At 47.2% G+C, this 18,775-nt stretch overlaps 1 protein-coding gene across 18 annotated transcripts in view; it reads left to right on the forward strand.

The window, feature by feature from the left end:
• The first annotated feature begins 5,533 nt into the window (after positions 1-5,533).
• Positions 5,534-18,775, forward strand: part of SPTAN1 (spectrin alpha, non-erythrocytic 1) — a 59,205-nt gene continuing 45,963 nt past the window's right edge. For 9 of the 18 annotated variants that reach the window (XM_057313790.1, XM_044389648.3, XM_048222949.2 and 6 more), the window contains exons 1-3: positions 8,345-8,392; positions 16,412-16,651; positions 17,609-17,734. In XM_057313790.1, coding sequence (XP_057169773.1) covers positions 8,360-8,392; positions 16,412-16,651; positions 17,609-17,734 — 399 coding nt within the window. In that variant the 5' untranslated portion in view covers positions 8,345-8,359. Of the gene's footprint in view, positions 5,672-8,344; positions 8,393-16,411; positions 16,652-17,608; positions 17,735-18,775 lie in introns of those variants that run through there. The other 9 variants (XM_057313791.1, XM_048222960.2, XM_048222951.2 and 6 more) reach the window with 3 other exon arrangements.

The following is an 18,775-nucleotide window of genomic DNA, read 5'->3' on the forward strand; positions in this document are numbered from 1 at the left end:
TGAACTCTGGGGAAGGTGGCAGGAGACTTGGTGCAATTCACTTTTAGGTTTTGTGGCCTCGGGTGGGTCATTCACCTCCCCTGAGCCTCAGTTTCCCCTCTCCCTGCAAAAACACCAGTATTGGATTCGTCGGGAGCATGGTCGTTTTCAGGGCTCCATAGCAGCGCCTTAGGGCAGAGCTTCCCAGCAGAGGTGTCAGGGCACAGACCCCGTTAGCCGGCAGGGCCTGCAGTGACTGCGGCCCCCAAGGCCAGTTGCTGTTTGCACTTCCCCCCTTACCTGTATTTTCTGCTCATTGTGACCAGGAACGGGTTGGGAAGCCCTGACTTCAGGATGTTGAGTGGATGGGGCCCAGCCGTAGAGTCAGGGTCGACAAATGGAGGCTTTGTGCAGATTTTCAAAAGGCATGCCTTCCTTCAAGATACTGCTGCCATCTGCAGGAACAGAACTGTGAAGATCTGCGATCGCCTGAGGTGCCCGGGGCCTACTAGAGTTCGCAGCTTACGTTTTGCCCAGCCGTACGTGGGGCCCTAGGGGAACCCTGGGATCCTCTCTCTGCCACGGCCATTTTGCCACGAGTGCTGTATAGATAGATTGTGGTTCTATGTAAGATGATATATGGGAATGTTCCTCCAAAAATGAAATGTGAAAAATCACTGGGCAAAATGATCTCTGAGGTCTATTCCACTTTGAATCTATCTGGGCTCCTCTGTAGAAAACACCTCTCCTGATATGTGAATGTTCTTTCTCCAGACATACTTAACAGTCTTGGAACACGTCACTCGATGCTTAGAATTCCTAATAGGTTCTCAATGGTCAACCAAGAAAGAAGAGCACTGGGGAAGGCAGGTTTTTGATACTCGCTGATAGTGTTGTCTTGAGAGAATGATTGCTGTCCAGTAGGTACACCCCTGATGACTAGCGGCATCAGATTCCTTAAAGTGGAATACTAAGGCCGGCATCCAGTTTTTAAATTCAAGTACTCACTTGCCTGCTTGCTTCCTTTCAAGCCTGACCTCATTTCTCTGGCTGAGGGCCCATATTTTTGTTCTATCATTGTCCTGCATCATTTTAAAGCAAATCTGATGATGAGATGAAAATTCCAACAGAGAAACCCTGCACATCCCTTGGATAGAAGAATAGTTCTGGAGAGTTCCTTCCCCTACTTCTCAAGCTTCCTGTGATGAAAGCAGTGACCTAACTAGGTTTGGCTGTTTTCTGTCTCCGTGCCAGGACAGCCAGGGGAGCTGTAGAGCCTTATTACAGATTCCTTATCAGGCCTAGCCTCTTATTTCCCTTTTCTCTGTCCCACCAAATGAGTTCCTGACACTAGATTTCCTGTGGACCTGCACAAAGCAGGTGAGAGCGGTGGTGAATTAACAGTAACACCCATTATAAGGGAATTTAGGGGTGCCTGACTGGCTCGGTTAGTAGAGCATATCCCTTGATCTCAGGGTTGTGAGTTCAAGCCCCACATTTGGTGTGGAGCCTATGTAAGAGAAAAAAGAAAAAGGAACTTATTCTCTAGTTTATATCTGGGCTCCATTAAAAAAAATACGAATTTAAACATGATGCATCAAGAAACATTTTTCTTTTAGCTTCTTCGGGATGCTTACACTAAGTGTAGTACATGACCCTGAATTAGAACCTATACCAGAAAAAATGATTTTTGTATGTTTGTCTTATAAAGGACATTGGGACAATTGGTAAAACTTGAGTAACCCTGTACGTTAGATAATAGTATTACTCGGGATTACTTTCCTGACTTTTATCATCGTACTGTAGTCATAAAAATGAATATCCTTTATTTATTTATTTATTTTTTTAAAGATTCTATTTATTTGAGAGAGAGAGAGAGCATGAGCAGGGCGGAAGGCAGAGGGAGAGGGAGAAGCAGACTCGCTGCTGAGAAAGGATCCCGATGCAGGACTCAATCCCAGGACCCTGGGATGCTTAACCGACTGAGCCACCCAGGTGCCCCAGTTACATGCACTCTTACACGAGCATAGTTCTTAAGCAAATAGACTTGGTACCCATGCTGTTCTGTAACCTGCTGTCACTGAGTAATATCTCAAATATTTCTCAAGTCCATCAGTGTGAAGTATATCACCATTATGGTCTGTTGGATTTATGAATCATAATTAACCATTTTTCAGTTGATGGCTAGTTGTGGGTTTTTTTGTTTTGTTTTTTTACAATATTAGCATTCTTTTTTTTTTTTTTTTTTAAGAGAGGGAAGGGCGGAGGGGCAGAGAGAGCGGGAATCCCAAATAGGCTCTGTGCTCTCACAACCCTGAGATCACCACCCGAGGGGTATCAAGAGTGGGTTGCCTAACCGCTAAACTGACAGAGCCACCCAGGTGCCCCAACATTCTTTTTTTTCTTTTTTCTTTTTAAGGGAGGAAATGTTTATTTACTTATTTCTTTAAATTTTTAAAGTAATCTCTACACCCAAGTCAAACTCATGACCCTGACGGGCGCTCTACCAACTGAGCCAGCAAGGGGCCCCTGCTTTGTTTATTAACTGCGGTAAAATATACATCACTCAAAATTCCCATTTCAGCCATTTGTAAGTATATGGTTCTGTGGCATGAAGTGCATTCCCATTGTTGTACAGCCATCACCATCCATGCCCGGAACTTTTTCCTCTTGCAAAACTGAAACCCTGTCCCAGTTAAACACTCACAGCCCATCCTCCTCTCACCCTAGCCCCTGGCAAGCTCTGCGCTACTTTGTGTCTATAAAGGGGAACTCAAGTGAGTAGAATGGTGCAGTCTTTGTGCTTTTGTGTCTGGTTTATGTCACTTAGCATAACATTCTCGGGGTTCATCCAGTCACTGTGTTCCTTGCCAGCTCTGACACTGCAAAATGTCATCTGGGAAGAAATACAGTCCGCTTGCCAGGGTAACTTCTCAATCAGCTCCTTTACAGGGAGGAAAAACGTGGAAGGGCTTGGTGCTTGTTAACTGCTGTGCACGTGGAGGGGGAGGGAGGTCGGGAGGGAGAGGAAGATTCTCCAGGGAAAGCCAGTGGGTAATTTTCCTTGGCCGGCACAGGTGAAAACATCCTTATATTTTGTGTATTTCCAATCAGTTGACCTCTTGAACTTGAAAAGGTACTGGGACTACCTGGATGCCTAAATTTAGGGTGCATATCAAACCTTCAGAGAACTGGGGGAATAGAAAAAGCCTGGAATTCAATCCCACCCCCTGCTGTTCCGGAGGACGCAGGGAACTGGGAGTTGATTGCTATACTGTCCTGTGCTTTTTTAGCCCCCCCCCCCCACAGTTTCTCTCCAAAACAAAGAGGGCCATTATCTGCTTTGTCATCTCTCCCTACACCTAGCAGTGCGCTAGGCATACAGTGAAATTGGTGGGAGGTGAGGTAGGCACACAATAGAACACATGAAGAAAGGCTTTTTCAAAGTCTCCTTTCCAGTGCCACGTGCAGAATGGGGTGGGTGAGTGAGTGGGAGGTGTAGAGGGCCAGAGATAATGGGTTTTGGCCTTGTCTTAGATCAGACAAAGGATCAACAAGTAAGATTTTAGTTTCTGTACCAATACCAAAGCTCTCAAATCTGTTTTGCATCTGGTAAGAGCAACAAAACCCCCATTTCACCAGGAGACTATAGTGATTTAAAAGAAAGATCTTTCCTTTTTACAGCCTGTGCCCAGGCCCTTGAGACCCATTCCTTGCTGGAGCAGGTCTTAGAAATTTTGGAGAGCTATGATTGTGTAAGCCATTTTGTACCCAGAGCTGAATATATGATTAAACATTTTGCTGCTCCCCAGTGCAGAAGAGGCTGTCGACGCCATCAAGTGTTCCAGAAATGCACACCCCAGGGAGGAGTTATCCAGTCCTGTTTTCTCTATATAGAAGATTGCAGGAAATGCCTCTTAGCTCCTACGTTTTTCCTCCAGATTCTACAAAGCTGCTTCTGGGGTGTGGCCATTCCTTTTCTCTGCACTCCCATGGGTTGAGGGAATAGGAGAATTTTTCCTTAGAAAAGGGCAGCTTAGAAACCAGACTGTGGATCCCAGGCACAGGGGAAGGCGGCCAAACTGCAGAGGACCAGGAAGCTCAGGGCTGGGCCTAGGCCCAAGTTCTGGTGCAGTGCCCAGGGCTGCTTGGTAACCAGGAGGCTGAGGCCTTCCGAGCTGCAGAGCTCCTGGTCTGCCTGACTGCACAGGAATGATCTGGGTGTTACTCCCAATGGCTGCGGCCCAGCTGTCTCAGAAGCCGGGGTGGGGGTGGGGTGGGGGGAAAGGGCTTCCCAACGGAGGGCTTTGGGCTACACTACAGAGTTTAGAGCCAGGCCCTTAAACTACTAAGTTTGTAAGGAACAGAAACTCCAGAAATCCTGCCCCCCCCCAGCACTCCAGCATCCACCATTGCAGTGCCTCCCTTTCCTAGAGGAAGGCAGCAGAACATACTATTTAAGAGAAGGTTCTGACTGCTTAGATCCAAATCCTAGACTTCCGTCGTCTTCTTTGCCTTTTTTTTTTTTTTTTAATCCTAGGTTTTCTTCTTGATAGCTGCCTAACCTAGGGCAAGAGACCTAGCTTCCATGTCAGAGTGCTCATTTCTAAAATGGGGGAATATACCTACCTTGTAAAATTATTGCACAGATTTGAAAAAAAAAAAAGTAACACATGAAAATGCTTAGCACAGTTCCTGGTACATAAGGAAAGTTCGATTAATTGTGGGCTGAAGAACTTTAATGTCTTGTTTATATACTACAACTAATGCATCCTATTCCCCGGCGACCTGTCAGAAAGCTTTTGCTATAAGAATATAAGAATTTCACTCTCCAAATCCCAAATGACAGACTTCAACTCCAAATTAGTCTTTATTTTTGGGTATCGGATTTGGCCTTTTCTTACCACCACCTCAAATCTGGAGCCCCAAATCATCCTCGGGTTCAAGACCCCAACCCCCACCAGCGTAGGCTGATTTGGGTCTCGGCCACAGCCATCCCCCGGGGAAAGGGGGCAGGAAGAAGAAAAGCCTAGGAGTGATCTCACCCTTTGGGACTGGGCGTTTTACAGACGTGGGTGCGTAGCATCCCCGGCCAGACTGCGGCGACGGCCCCTGCCCCGCCCTTCGCTGCAGTACTGGAAGGGCTCCCAGGGGCGGAGGGGCGGGGTGGGGTACTGAAGATTCTCTGCAGGGCGGGGAGGGGCAGGATTGGAGGATCCGAGGTGCGGGGAGGGCGGGGCGGCTGCCGCATCTCGGCCCGCCCGGGCGGAGGCAGTGACTCCACTGCACCATCGCCCCCCACCCCTGACGCGCGCCCTCCTTTCCCATCCTCCCGCCTCGCTCTCCCGACTCGGCTCTTTCCCCGCAGTGGCGCTTCGGCTCTTTCCGGGAGCGTTCGGCCCTTTCCGTCACGCGATCGGGAAGGGAGCCGGCGGGAGCTCCGCCCCCTTAGCTCGGCCGGCGCTCGCTCCCGCCCCTCGCGCCGCACCCCGGCGCTTCCCCCGCGCTCGCGCCCGCCCGCCGCCGGAACGCGCGTGGCCGCCTATAAAAGAGGCGAGACGCGCGCGTCGCCGCCACTACCCGCTGCGGAGCGAACGGCGAGGCGGGAGGCCGCGGAGGCGAGTCGGTCCCTCAGCAACCCCCCCCCCCCACACAGCCCGGCGCACCCACCGACCTCACCCCGCAGGAGCCGGTGAGAGGGGGAGCAGGGGAGTTTGGGGAGGGAGCGGGGCCCGAGGGTCGTCGACCGCTGGGCGGGGAGCCGCGCAACCCCTGGGGCGGGGCGGGGCCAGCGCGCGGACAGGTGAGCCCGGCCTGCCTCGCCGCTCCCTCCGACGGGCGGGGACCCGGCGGGCGGGCCGCCGCCCGCCGGTGGAGCGTGGGCTGCGGAGGAGCCGCCCGGCCCAGCCTGGGCGCCGGCCGCTGGAATGTCATTGACTGGGCGGAGGGGGGGAGGCGAGGCCGCCGGGTCCGTCCCGCTCCCCCACCCCCAAGCCTGGCTGCCGCCCCACCCTGCCCCATCCGGCTGCGGCAGGTGGGGCAGGGGCCCCTGGCGGGATCGTCACCATCCCCCTTCCTGCGGAGCGCTCCCCCAGCGCCCCTGGTCCCTTGCCTCGGTGAGGAGCGACTTCTGCAGCTCCTCTTCCCCAGTCCCCACAGCAGTACCGGCCCGACCCTTGAGGGAGGCAGAGCCGAGAGCTTAGAGGAAAGGGCTCTTTGACCTTAATTTCATCCAGTGTGGCGATTCTTGGCCTTTCTTTAGATGCAGAAAGGTCTGAGACTGGCCATCTCCTTTTCCTTCCTCGTAATAAACATGTCTTTCCTACCCAGTTGTGATTTGCTTGTAAATAACAGGTAGATGCGGCGCTTCTTTGTATGAGACTCAGATCCAATAACTTAATAGCTTACGAGTTATTCCCCTCCCCCCCCGCCCCACCCGAGATGAGACGGCGGTCTTTCGATTCGAGGACATTATATTATTTGTCAAAAATTCTACAGCCACTCCAGTGTTGAATGATAGAGCAGCCTTTTGTTCGAAAGCTAGCCCTGCGAATTTGACAAGGTGCTTCCTAAAGAAAATTGCCTTTAAGAGTCTCTTTGATGCATTGGGACAGAATATTTTAAATAAGGTGCTTGTTAAGGTTAAGGGTTGCATATGTTTTAAATTAAAAGCCTCAATAGCCCAGAAAGCTGGATTGAGATGATTGAATTGCCCCAACACCTTGTCAGATCTCTTTTATATAATAGATTCTAAAATATGTAGGCCCTTTGTTCTGTATTCATCATGGTAGTTTAGAGAAACTCACCATCATGGCTGTTAGGGAAGAATAGAAGAGAGACCATTTGAAGTATTTTAATGTGTGGAGAAATTGCGGAGTCATAGCAATTGGACCTAAGTAAAACAGAATGTATCAAAGATGGAAGGGTGGGGGTGTCTTGCAGCCAGGAAACAGAAAATCTTAAGAATAGCGGTGGGAACACTCAGCTGTATGAAGCTATTGAGCCAAGGTTCCAACTCCTAAACTAGTCTTTTCCCTTTTGTTGCAGCTAATGTCTTAGATTTTCAAAGGTCAAATTGAAGTCAAAGTTTAAAAATGTGCTGTAGGGGAAAAAAAATGTGCTGCAGTCAGGGCCTCTGCAGGAAATTAACAATAAGCCTTTTTTAGTAACTGGGCCAATAATGACTCCAGGGGACCCTCAAAGTGTGTTAGCTGTTATTTAGGGACCTCCACAGAGAGACGAGCCCCAAAAGGAGGATTTGCCCTGTGCTGGACAGGTGTGAAGCACTTCTTAGAGTAATCCATCAGCTGCGTAACATACTCGGATATGCTTTTGGTCTCTGCAGTGGGTTTTGTAGCGATCTAGCAATTGGAGAAATCTGATATGTCACAGGCTCTAATATGAGCTTGTCAAATAATCTGATGAATGGGTTTAGGTGGCGAGAGCTGATTTTTAATACACCTTTCTTTTGGTTCCCTGGGTTAGAATTTGTTCTATTTTTCCCTACCTACCTTCATCCCAAAGGGAGGGGCCGACTGCAGATCCTGTCAGTTGCAGCCCACAGTCCTGTCATTGCTGAACCTGGACGAAGGATAGCGGGCACGAGGCCGGCCTCGTAATCAATCCTCTGTGGGCTATGCGAGGACTCCGCTAGCTATGCGGTCCAGGCTGCCACAGCTGTGGTCAGAGTAGGTAGAAGAATGCATGGCCCTGATGGCAAGTGCTGACACTGGGAATGCCAAGGAGGAGGGAATGCAGAGGGGGAGTGCAGAGCCATCACTTGGGGCCTCGGAGCAGCTGTGCTTGTTACCTCCCTTCCACCTTTTTTGCATATTCCTCTTGTAGGGGTTTTGAACAGGAAACAGTATTTTGTAAAGGAAGTGTACCAGTAAACGAGGCCCAAGTCAGATCTCTATAGCTTGAGTTCTTTCTTGTTTCTCCTGACGTCTTGCTATTCTATTGCTGAATGGAAGGGGATTTAGGTATCGGCCGGCTGATTCCTAAATTTATTGGACTGTGAATCTGGGGAGGGCATGTTTTGTGTTAAAAGCATATTCAGTGTTCTTTATTTGAAAAACGGAGAAACTGAGACCCAAAGGGGGTATAAGCTGTCCAGGGTAGCGCATCTAGATAAATAGGAACTGCTAAGGGACCAGAGAACTTCGGTTCTCTTTCCACATTTTAAATCCCTCGTGGAATTCAGAAGCTCTACAGAAAAAGAAAGGCGCGGGGAGAACACCAGGAATTTGGTTTTTACTTGTATTCATATATTCCTAATGGTCTGTTTTCTTCATTTTGAAAATTATTTTGTTCAGTTTGCCCTTAGAAGCTTGTTATCTTGCTCTTCCCCCTCCCTCTTTAGACTCCACATTCCTCCATCATGTTGTCATCGTTTCGTAAACGCAGAGTCCAGGTATTTGACCCGCATGCAGGAAACGGGTGGCCTTTTCGGGTTTTGCCTGGCTTGCAGTGAAGACACATTTGTGGCAGAGGGTGAATGATCCAAAGAGGGGGGGAGAAAACCCTGCCTGCATGACCTTTCTGTTAAGCCAGTTGGTTAGGGTTGGGGTTTTTCGCTATTGTTTTTTTGGTGTTACATGAATAGAAGTCTTAGTAAATTTATTCTAAAATCTCCAAAGCCTCCTGTTTTTTGCCTTCCTCTTTTTCGGGCATGAATATATTAATTTCTTCTCACCCTACTGGTGTTTGCATGTAGTGTTTGCTGATCTCTTTATTGATGGTTACTTGGTTCTTGAGAACCAAGGGACTAAACAGATTATCTTAGATATTTGGAAAAAATAATCTGAAAATGTGTCGTAAAAGTAGTATTTTTAAATTTGACAAATATCATAAACTTGGGTTTGTTTCCTGTTGCTATCGACTTATTTTTTTCTGCCACAATCCTTGTAATGAAATGGAGCTTGCATTTTCGTGGCTTAAAAAAAGCTCACTATGTATATTTTATTTGTGTACAGGTTTTGAATATTTGCTAAATTGGACCTTTTTCAAAAAGAAAAATGCTTCAAATTAATGTCTTGGTATCCCATAAGAAGAAATACAAACTTTGCAAATTTCTAGTGATTATGGGTGATAAATCCAAGGCGGGCCCTTTTATAAATCAGAGTGGTGAATTGGCTGAAACGAGGTTTATAAAAATGGGCCACATTATAACCTTTTCCTGTTTTTTGAATGTCAGTAACGATATTTTGCGCTTAAATACCTCTCATCTGAATTTCACAGGTTAAGAGGTAAGTAGCGGCAAGATAGTATTTGGGAAGCATTCAGAAGTAAGTTTTCTCAACGTTGCTCTGCGTTTCTGGGATTTTGATGCAATGCAGTATGAATCTTTTGCTTTTCAAAGCTAAGTCCCTGCTCCCCTCTGCAGAAACGGGTTAATGAGTCTAAATGAATTTATCAGTCTGAAGGCTGTGACATGCGGGTCCACAGAAGCAAAAATATTTGTTGTTTTTATTCATGGTTACAACTCTTAATTTCTGTATTACTTACCTCTCTGCTTATCATCAGAGCCGCCACGAAAGTCTGCAGCTGAGCTGGTTGGGAGGCCATTTGCTTGCTCTGAGAATCCGTTGGTATAAGGTGTTGATGGGCGCTAAACCAGTTCTTTGGTGGTTTTTTTCTCTGGAGAAGTCCTTCCATGTGTGTGGAGGTAGTTCTCCTGCTTTGCGCGTGTAAAATTTGGTAATAGGTTGGCTTTCTGAGCCAGGGAAAAAAAACCTGCGTGGTCAGTCCTGCACCTCTGAACTCTGACTAAGCAACCAGAGTAAATCTGAGGGATGGTTTTTCTGACCTTTTGCTTTGGGCGATGTGTATGAATTTTTCCATAGAGCCAAATGCCCTGTTTATCCCTTTAGTCCCCTTCCAAATCCCTTTCCTTGCAAAAGGGTGTATCTGGTGAAATTGGAGTTCATTGTGTAGTTTTCCACATGCCTCTCACATCCAGCACGTTCCATGGCGCATTTGTGTCAGTGACTCCTTCATCCTCACTACAAGTGGATTCACTTGTAGGCTTCCACAGGGAAATTGTGCTGAATTCTTCCACTCTCCTAAGGCCTGCGTGAGGGAGTCCTAAACTACTCACTTCAGGTGCCAGGGTCCCGGAGTTGGATGTCTGACCTTTGGTCTGAGAACGATTGCTATCCGCAGTCTTTTCTGTTGCCTAATGCGGAGTCTTATGTCCTGTCTCTCCCACCTTCCAGAGATGGATCCCTTCGCACAGCAGGGCAGCTAGCTTCCGTAGGTGAGGCCAAGGCATTTCAAAATGCCCTCAATACCAAGAACTGGCTCAGACAGCTGTCTCTGGGCATTTGCAAGAAGACAGTTATTAATTAGTGTCTAGGCTCTTCTGTAGGAATCCATTTTCCGTTGATAATATGTGTGAATTTGTGTCAGATACGAGGAGTCCTTCTCAGGTGTGTTGTATCTTTGGATTAAACTAGAACTTTCTACCCGAGGTTCACATCTTTAGACTCCCGTCTTTCTTCCCAGAGATCTGGCAGTATTGTAAGAACGCTGACAAGGTCTTTTTATTTATTACAATAGAGGACATAGTTGTAATTCCTGTTTTATCCCCCGAGATCAATTCATGTTACTTGCTGAATGATGCAGCTAACATTTTGACTGCTGCATTGCACCATTTATAAATAGCCTGCATCTTCAGTCTTCTTGAAAAATATTTGTAAAAATACGACCCTTTTCTTCAGTTACCTTCAATGGGAAGCTGTCCTTAAACATACAGAGAATATATTTAGCACTTCATTTCCCCTCCTTTATTCTCCGTGGACAGACAGAGACCTGATTGGCAAAATCAGAGTTGACGGGCTCCTTTGAGATAAACAGTCGACTGCAATCCTAGGAATCAATTCCTAGTTCCTCTGTGGGTTTTTAGGCAGTTAGTGAAATAGATCGATAGGCTAGTGTGGTTGGAGATTGTTTTTTAATGGCACATTTCCCAAAGTCTTCCTTTCTAGCTCTCAAAAGGCGTTAATCCCATTAAGGCTGGGAACAGCCTGGAACATTCTCTGTGCAGCCTGCCTTATCAGTCAGCTGCATATTTCAGGGCAGGGGTGGAGATCTTGCAGCCTCAGTCCTGGGGGGAATGTTGCGCACCCAGGCAGAGTCTGAGAAATTCCACCAGCTCCCTCACGTAGCCTTGGGTGGGAGGCTAGCACATCTTCTGGTGGCAGAAGTTCTTGGTGATACGAACATTTTCCCTATTTTTAATATAATCAATGGAAATGACCCGTTTCGGAGCAAAGAAACTGGAGCCTCTATAGATAAATTTAGAGACAGCTCCCTATCAGGTTAAGGGGTGGGGAATTCTTATTAACCCATCCTCTTAGGCTCCTGTAACCATGCAAATGAGGTTCCTGAATGGCCACAGCAGTGGGAGAGCTTTGATGACTTTCAGATGCCCAGGGACAGCCAGTGGTGGCTTGGCAGAGCTCCCACCTACTGACGTCAGCTGATCTGCAGGAAAGAAAAGTCCATTATTGCCTGACCAAAGCACTTGGTATAGAATTGACTTGTTCTACTTCACTGGGGTGACAAAGAGGGCCTTTTAGGTTGGTTAATTTCAGCAGGGCCTCGCTGGACTGTCTCCCTGGATTGGTAGGGTCAAACCCACGAGCAGGACCCAAGCAGGGGGACTTGCTAAGGCGGTGCCCTTGCCGCATTATGTTGGGGATTCTTGGCTTCGTCATGAAGGGCCTGCCCGCGCCCCCCCACCCCCCGTGTGATTTCTTAGAAATTTCCATAGCAGCTAAAGGATTTTAGAAATGCAGGGAATCCTGTGTATGAAGAGGCAGAACGGATGCCCTAGGCATTAGTCTAAGGACTCCGACATCTTGCAGGATCATGTGCGCTGAGGCGGTTTCATACGGAACTAGACCTTCCTTGGCAAATTTCCTTGCCAGAAAATTTTGTGAGCGAGCAAATTAGACACAATTTCCTGCTGTTTTTTCATCTTCAACGGTTTCCCAAGGGTTAAGAACAAAGGAGGTATATAATTTCTTAACCCTGATTGTTTACTAATTTAAGACTCAGTCTTATAAAAACAAAATCAATTTTTATTTCTTGATTAAGTTTTTAAGTCATCTCTGCCCCCAGTGTGGGCCTCAAACTCACGACCCTGAGAGTCGCATGCTGCACCAGCTGAGCCAGGCACCCGGTTTTTATTTTTTGAATAATTAATATATCCGCCTCCCCCTTTCTTCCCTCCAAAGTGGTGATGGGAAAGATAAGAGGTAGTGAATGAGTAAGCAAACAGCCATCAATAAAGAGTACGCCAGCTGCCGTCATGTGCGGAATCATGGGTTCTGGCATCCTAGTCTGGGACCCAGAGGATCCCAGCTCACCCCAGGTAGGCTCTGCGACTCGGTTAGTAGATTACCTTGTGTCCTCTGCCTACTTAGTAATGAAGTGACAGCATTGTCTCTGTTTCCAAGGTCAGAATGTAATTGACTCTACTGTGTGCTGGGTTCTACGGTCAGAGAGGAAGAGGAAGATAAGGTCTTTTTTATATAGTCTCTTAGGAACTCTTCATTTACTAAAGAATTTCAAAAACGGCAGGGAGGAAACCTGGCAGAATGCATTGGAGCTCTGAAGTGGAGCGTGGGGGGGGCTGAAGACTTCTGAGTTAGGACTGCAGAGAGGACAAGGTAGTTGCTTTAGACTTGGAGGGGTTTGTATGGTATTCAGTGGTGGAGCTGGGAATGGGAGAGAACATTCCTGCCCAAGGGGACTTTCTGAGCTGGGAAATGGGCCCTGCCAGGGCCTGTAGCTTGGCGTTGGTGTGGGAGTTTGATAAGAGATATGGCAGGAGCAGACAGTGAGGTGAGTGAAGTCACATTTATATTCTAGTAAATGTGGCTGGTGGTGGTAGTGATCCTTGTCAAGATCCCTGCCAGAAGTCAGCCTTCACCCAAAGAGGCTGAGATTCTTAGGGCAGCAGCGTGAGCCAGAACTGCCCTGTTGTAATGAAGTGTTGTTATAGAAACTCCACTCCACTGTGAACAGATGTTTACTTTAAAATATATATATATATACACATATTTATTTATTTATTTGAGGGAGGGAGGGAGCGGGGGGGAGGGGCAAAGGGAGGGAAGAGGGAGAATCTCAAGCAGACTCCTTGCGGAGCGCAGAGCCTGACTCGGGGACTCAGTCCCATGACCCTGAGATCATGACGTGAGCCAAAACCAAGAGTTGGGACACTTAACCGACTGAGACACCCAGGCGCCCCCAGACCTTTAATTTTTTAAATGTTATTTAAGGTTACCCTCAGTTTTTGGTTTTAAGGATAGAAGATACTTTTTCCAGGCACAGCTGTCTCTTGATCACAGAACTACCTTCTTGAGCTCTGTTTCACCAAGGGCCCACCCTCCCGGAATGAAAAGGCCAACTCATTTCTCAAAATGTACTGCCATGTGCTCAGACCAAAATTAGTAATTCCCATTTGTTCAGTAGGTTGAAACCTAGTTGGAGAGGTGCATTCTCCATTTGCTGTTCTTGTCACAAATCTGGCTTTTACCTGGGTGGAATTCCAGTTTGACAATATGGAAAATGTAACTTGGGTGGGTGATGGAGCTCTGTCCCCGCCTTTTACAGATGAATTCAGATCTGCGTAGCAGCTACCGCACTCAGCATATACTTGCTTATTTGTCAACACACATTTCTTAATGGCCCGGGTATGCCAGAAATCGGGGATACAAAGATGGGGTTGCTCAGTCTCATTATACCCTTGGAGGTATATACAAGTGCTTTGTAAATCTGCAGAAAAGTGTGATTAAATCTGAGATGGAGGGAAGGAAGGAACATGGATTACAGCTTGGGGAGGAGGCAAGATCATACAGCTTACTCCTCTCAGCTGGGCACTGAGGTATAAATAGGAGTTGTCTAGGCAGAGGAGAGGTAGAACATTCTACACACGGGAGCCTGGGCAAATAGCTTAGAGTCGTTTTGTTGCTGTTTTTAAAGATTTTATTTATTTGTTGAGGGGTAGAGAGAGCGAGTGCACACACAAGCAAGGGGAGTGGGAGCAGCAGGCAGAGGGAGAAGCAGGCTCCTGGCTGAGCAAGGAGCCCGACATGGGACTCGATCCCAGAACCCTGGGATCATGACCTGAGCTGAAGGCAGACACTTAACCCACCCGGCGTCCCTAGCTTGGAGTCTTCAAAGAGAATTCTGTATTTGGAGGAGAAAGAATATTTCAATATTCCTAGAGGGTAGGGGACATGGGTGAGAGATGATACCAGTCACATGTGTTGGGCCAGATCACAAGGTCCTGCTAAAGAGCTGGATCCTTTGCTCCCTCAGAAGGGAGCCATAAAAGGTCTTAAAGCACAGGAGCAATGTGGCCAAGAACATGTTTCTTTTTATAGTAAAATCAATCAGACTTTGTGGGGAAACAATAATACAACAAAAATAAGTGGTCAGTACTTGGAGAATAATTTGGAAGGAATGGTGGTAGGGCTATCACCTCGTGTCCTCTCCATGAGGAAGGTGGTGGCTTCTAGAAAGGTAGTCCTCAGAGTTGATCAGGTGCAGAGGATGCTTTCTTGCTGCCTCTTGAAGCTGCTTTAATCCCGAAAGACTTACAAACTGTGACCTCACCTGGATCCCACCAATGCTGTTTACCTCCCAGCTGGATGCTGGGGGCAACTCTCGAGATTTCCCTGCCTGGTCCTTAGCCTGCTGATCCTCTCCTGTGAGCTTGACCAGGTGAACAAGAAGGGCTCTCAAATGTCTCCTGGGTGACAGGGTTTTTATACCGTGTATAAATTATGGGATAATATCCAGAGAGTCTAGAAAACTTACCTCTTCTGCTTTCCTACCAAATTTATGAATCTTCTGTAGAATGTAATTTGACATTTGGAAGGGTCCTAAAAATTTCACCTGCAATTTTTAGCCATTGTAGGAAACCGAGGCACAGGAAAGTGGCCCGTGCAAGGTCATGTGTACTCACACATTTAGGGGCTCTTCGTCGTCAGTCTGCACCTCTTTCCGGTGTGCTCCGTAGGTTAGAGGAGTCAGCCTCACTCCTGATGAGTGTGGGTACCATCTTCTGGGTTTTGCCCAACATCAATAGGTCACATTTTCTTTTTGACGTGAAAATTTGGTGGAAATGTCCAGAAATCTGCGGATTTCAAGTTGGGGCCCACGGAGTGCTGAGGGGAGTGCTGCCTCCTCCGTCAGCCTGCGGTTGTGGCGAACTTGAGAATTAGGCTCAATTACGCTGAACAGTCCGCCGTCCACAGTAGGAGGTGGGCGGGAAGCAGGGCAGACCTTGCACCACACCTTCTCGTCCTTGGGTTTAGATTTCTCATTTGTAGTATTACATCAGATTCAGCTTTCGATGCACGACTACCTGTTTACTGTTTAATAATCGCTGCTGATCTTTTTTATGTAAAGCATCCATTACTTTAAAATTTATGGAATGCATGTATTTGTGACATAAACCTGAATTTTTTCTAAACTGAAGTGTAGTCGACATACTATTTTTATTAGTTTCAGGTGTACAACTCACCAAACTTTTTTTTTTTTTTTAATTGCACTGTGATTTTTCTTTTGTGCACGTTCACGGGAAACACAGCCCGTTGGCGCAGGCGCTCTGGTAGCCTGAGGAAGACTTGTAGGATTGATGTTGCCCAGTAACTGGCAACTCAGGGGCTCTGACAAGGTCAGTTCTTACCGCTGTTAAGGACTCTGTTATTTGTAATCATCCCCTTTTCTTCACTGGATAACGGGCTGAGATCTGGAAAGATAGAAAAACTGATTTAAGTAAAAGTAAATTCTTTCTAATCTCCACACAATGGAATGCAGAGACCAGGTGAAAGGACTTCTTTTTTTTTTTTTTTTTTTTTTTAAGATTTTATTTATTTATTCGACAGAGATAGAGACAGCCAGCGAGAGAGGGAACACAAGCAGGGGGAGTGGGAGAGGAAGAAGCAGGCTCCCAGCAGAGGAGCCCGATGTGGGGCTCGATCCCAGAACGCTGGGATCACGCCCTGAGCCGAAGGCAGACTCCCAACCGCTGTGCCACCCAGGCGTCCCAAGGTGAAAGGACTTCTGAATGGATTTTTCAGTAATTCTTTGAGTACCAATTTGGCATTTCCTTTGACTCCGTAAGCCTGCGTAGACTTGCTGGTAAACTCTAGTTCTCCCGGTTTCGCTGGGTTTCGCTGTGGTGTTGGTTCGGCGTCCTCTGAGGGACCCACGCAGGCAGGTGTCGCAGCGAGCGGATGGCTATTTTTCACAAAGGAATGGGATCAAGGCTCATTGTTCTGTCCTGAGAAGGGACTGCCTTCTTTCATTTGTCCGCCAGGGCTGTGTGCTAATTCTTTCCTTCAGAGAGGCTGATTCCGTGGAGTCCGCTTTGGTCTCGTGCTCATTTCAGGGCATTCTGTCTTTTCAGAAAATGGACCCCAGTGGGGTCAAAGTGCTGGAAACAGCAGAGGACATCCAGGAGAGGCGGCAGCAGGTCCTAGACAGATACCACCGCTTCAAGGAGCTCTCAACCCTTCGGCGCCAGAAGCTTGAAGACTCCTATCGATTCCAGTTTTTCCAGAGAGATGCTGAGGAGCTGGAGAAATGGATTCAGGAGAAACTACAGATCGCATCCGATGAGAACTACAAAGACCCAACCAACTTGCAGGTGCGTCTCATCTCCCCGAGGTTCCTGCCAGAACTCAGGAGCTCAAATGTTTTTGCCCCCAAATCACACAAAGTCATTTAGTTATGACCTTGAGCAAGAAGAATGTAGATCAGACATAAGGCAGGACCGACTCCCTCTTCTGAGAAGCCCTTGGTGTGTGCATCATACTATACTTACTAAGGATGTGTGTGAAATCTTGCAGGTATTTTTTCTGAATGCTTCAAGCTGATGGTTCTCAAACCTCTGCCTTGCCACCATCGGTGGTCCTTCGGCATGTTCCGGGGCGGGGGAGGGTCTGGGTTGGGCTCTTGGAATATGAGTTTTCGAGAAAGGCACGCCAGCAGTGTTGCTGGTGGAAATTTATAGTTAGGCTTCTCTTGAAGCAACTCACTGGTAAGTCTTACCAAAAGCAAGCCTTTAAAAATCGTTGAATTGTAACTGAAGTTAATTTTGTGGTATAATTTATGTCTCGGTAAAGTTTTTTTTAAAAAAGGACAAAGCCTTTCTTCTCATTGATTTTGGTGAAAGACTTTTTTTTAGCAAGTGGAACACATGGTTCTCTTACTATACCAGAGTCGTCCGAGAAAAAAGTGTCACATAATGAGTGAATGTGGATGGGTTATTATCCCAGAATAAATTGTACATGCTAAGAAAATTGTTGGTGTGGCTCCGTATTTCCAGAGGGGATTGGATGTCCACATAAAAGCTAATTTCCCAGTAGTAAAGTTAGACAGTGCAACGGTGGTGGTCCTCAGTGGCCAAGCTTCCAGAAGCCAGTGTAGATGGCGGTCAGAATATTTGAGTAATTGAGCAGGGGTGGGGTTGGGTGGGATGCTGAATGTCCCCAATTAGAGGGAACGGGATTCAAGAGGGGAGAAATCACAGGACCTGAGGGGGGCGCGGAATGGTGAATGCCTGGCGGTTGCAGCTATGACTCACTTCCTGGTCCACCAACAGGGCAAGCTCCAGAAGCATCAGGCCTTCGAAGCTGAAGTGCAGGCCAACTCAGGAGCCATTGTTAAACTGGATGAAACTGGAAACCTGATGATCTCAGAAGGGCATTTTGCATCTGAAACCATAAGGGTGAGTAGGAGTAGTGCCTGGTACCGGAGGCCATCTGGTCTGGTACGGGTGGCCGACTGGTTGATGGAGGAATGTGGATTAAATGCCAATTAGGATTTCTAAAAAAGACTTTGCTCGCTTTTTTTTTGAGATTTGATTTTAGAGCGAGAGAGGAGGGTGGGGGGGGCAGAGGGAGAGAGAGCATCTCAAGCAGATTCCCCACCAAGTGCAGAGCCCGATGTAGGGCTCAATCCCACGAACCATGAGATCATGACCTGAGCCAAAATCACTAGTCAGCCGCTTAACCGACTGAGCCACCCAGACACCCCACTTTTCTAGCCTTTTAAGAGAATTTGTGAAGTCTTCTAAAGGAGTTACCCGCATATTGCCTTTGTAATATGATGATTCAGTATGAATATAAACAAGTATGTGTCTGCTCAGTGGGGAAATTAATATTCTTTTTGTAAAACAAATTAGAGTGTGATTATACTTTAAAGAAGATTACATAAATGAAACCTAAATTTATAGATGGTAATTTGAGGGGAGAGCATATTAGTGAAATTGGTGAATTTGGGGATCAGGACACAAAGATCAATAGGAGTGATCTCAGGCACTGTAAAGTTCTCTGTTGAAAACTCGAGGTCTGGATCTTGGTGGCTTGCCCTAGGAGGTGTTTTGCTGAGGTCGAGTCTCCAAGCCAGTGAAGGGTCCAGCTGTGAGCAGTAACTTGTGGCACCTGTTGTTGGTCGGTGACCATAGTGATGGATACAGCCAGCTTTGAAGCAGACGTCCTTACATTCTTTGATTTGGCTTGTTTGGTGCCATTTCGCTGATGATGGATCTTTCTCTGCTTTAACATTTCCAGTACCAAGATATTAAGGGAAAGCAAACCGCTTTAGGATGAAGTATGTACACTTAGTTTCTCGTAACCGGATGCTCTTACCTGTTTCTGCTGTACCTCATTCCTATCTGTGTGTCTTGTTCTTTGTCATCCAAAGTCACGTTCCTTTGAGGGACTGGCCTTTTCTGTCCCTTACCAGTCAAGGCAATTGTGGAGAGTTA

This window comes from Ursus arctos, unplaced genomic scaffold (genome assembly GCF_023065955.2).
Source record: "Ursus arctos isolate Adak ecotype North America unplaced genomic scaffold, UrsArc2.0 scaffold_18, whole genome shotgun sequence".
NCBI lineage: Eukaryota > Metazoa > Chordata > Mammalia > Carnivora > Ursidae > Ursus > Ursus arctos.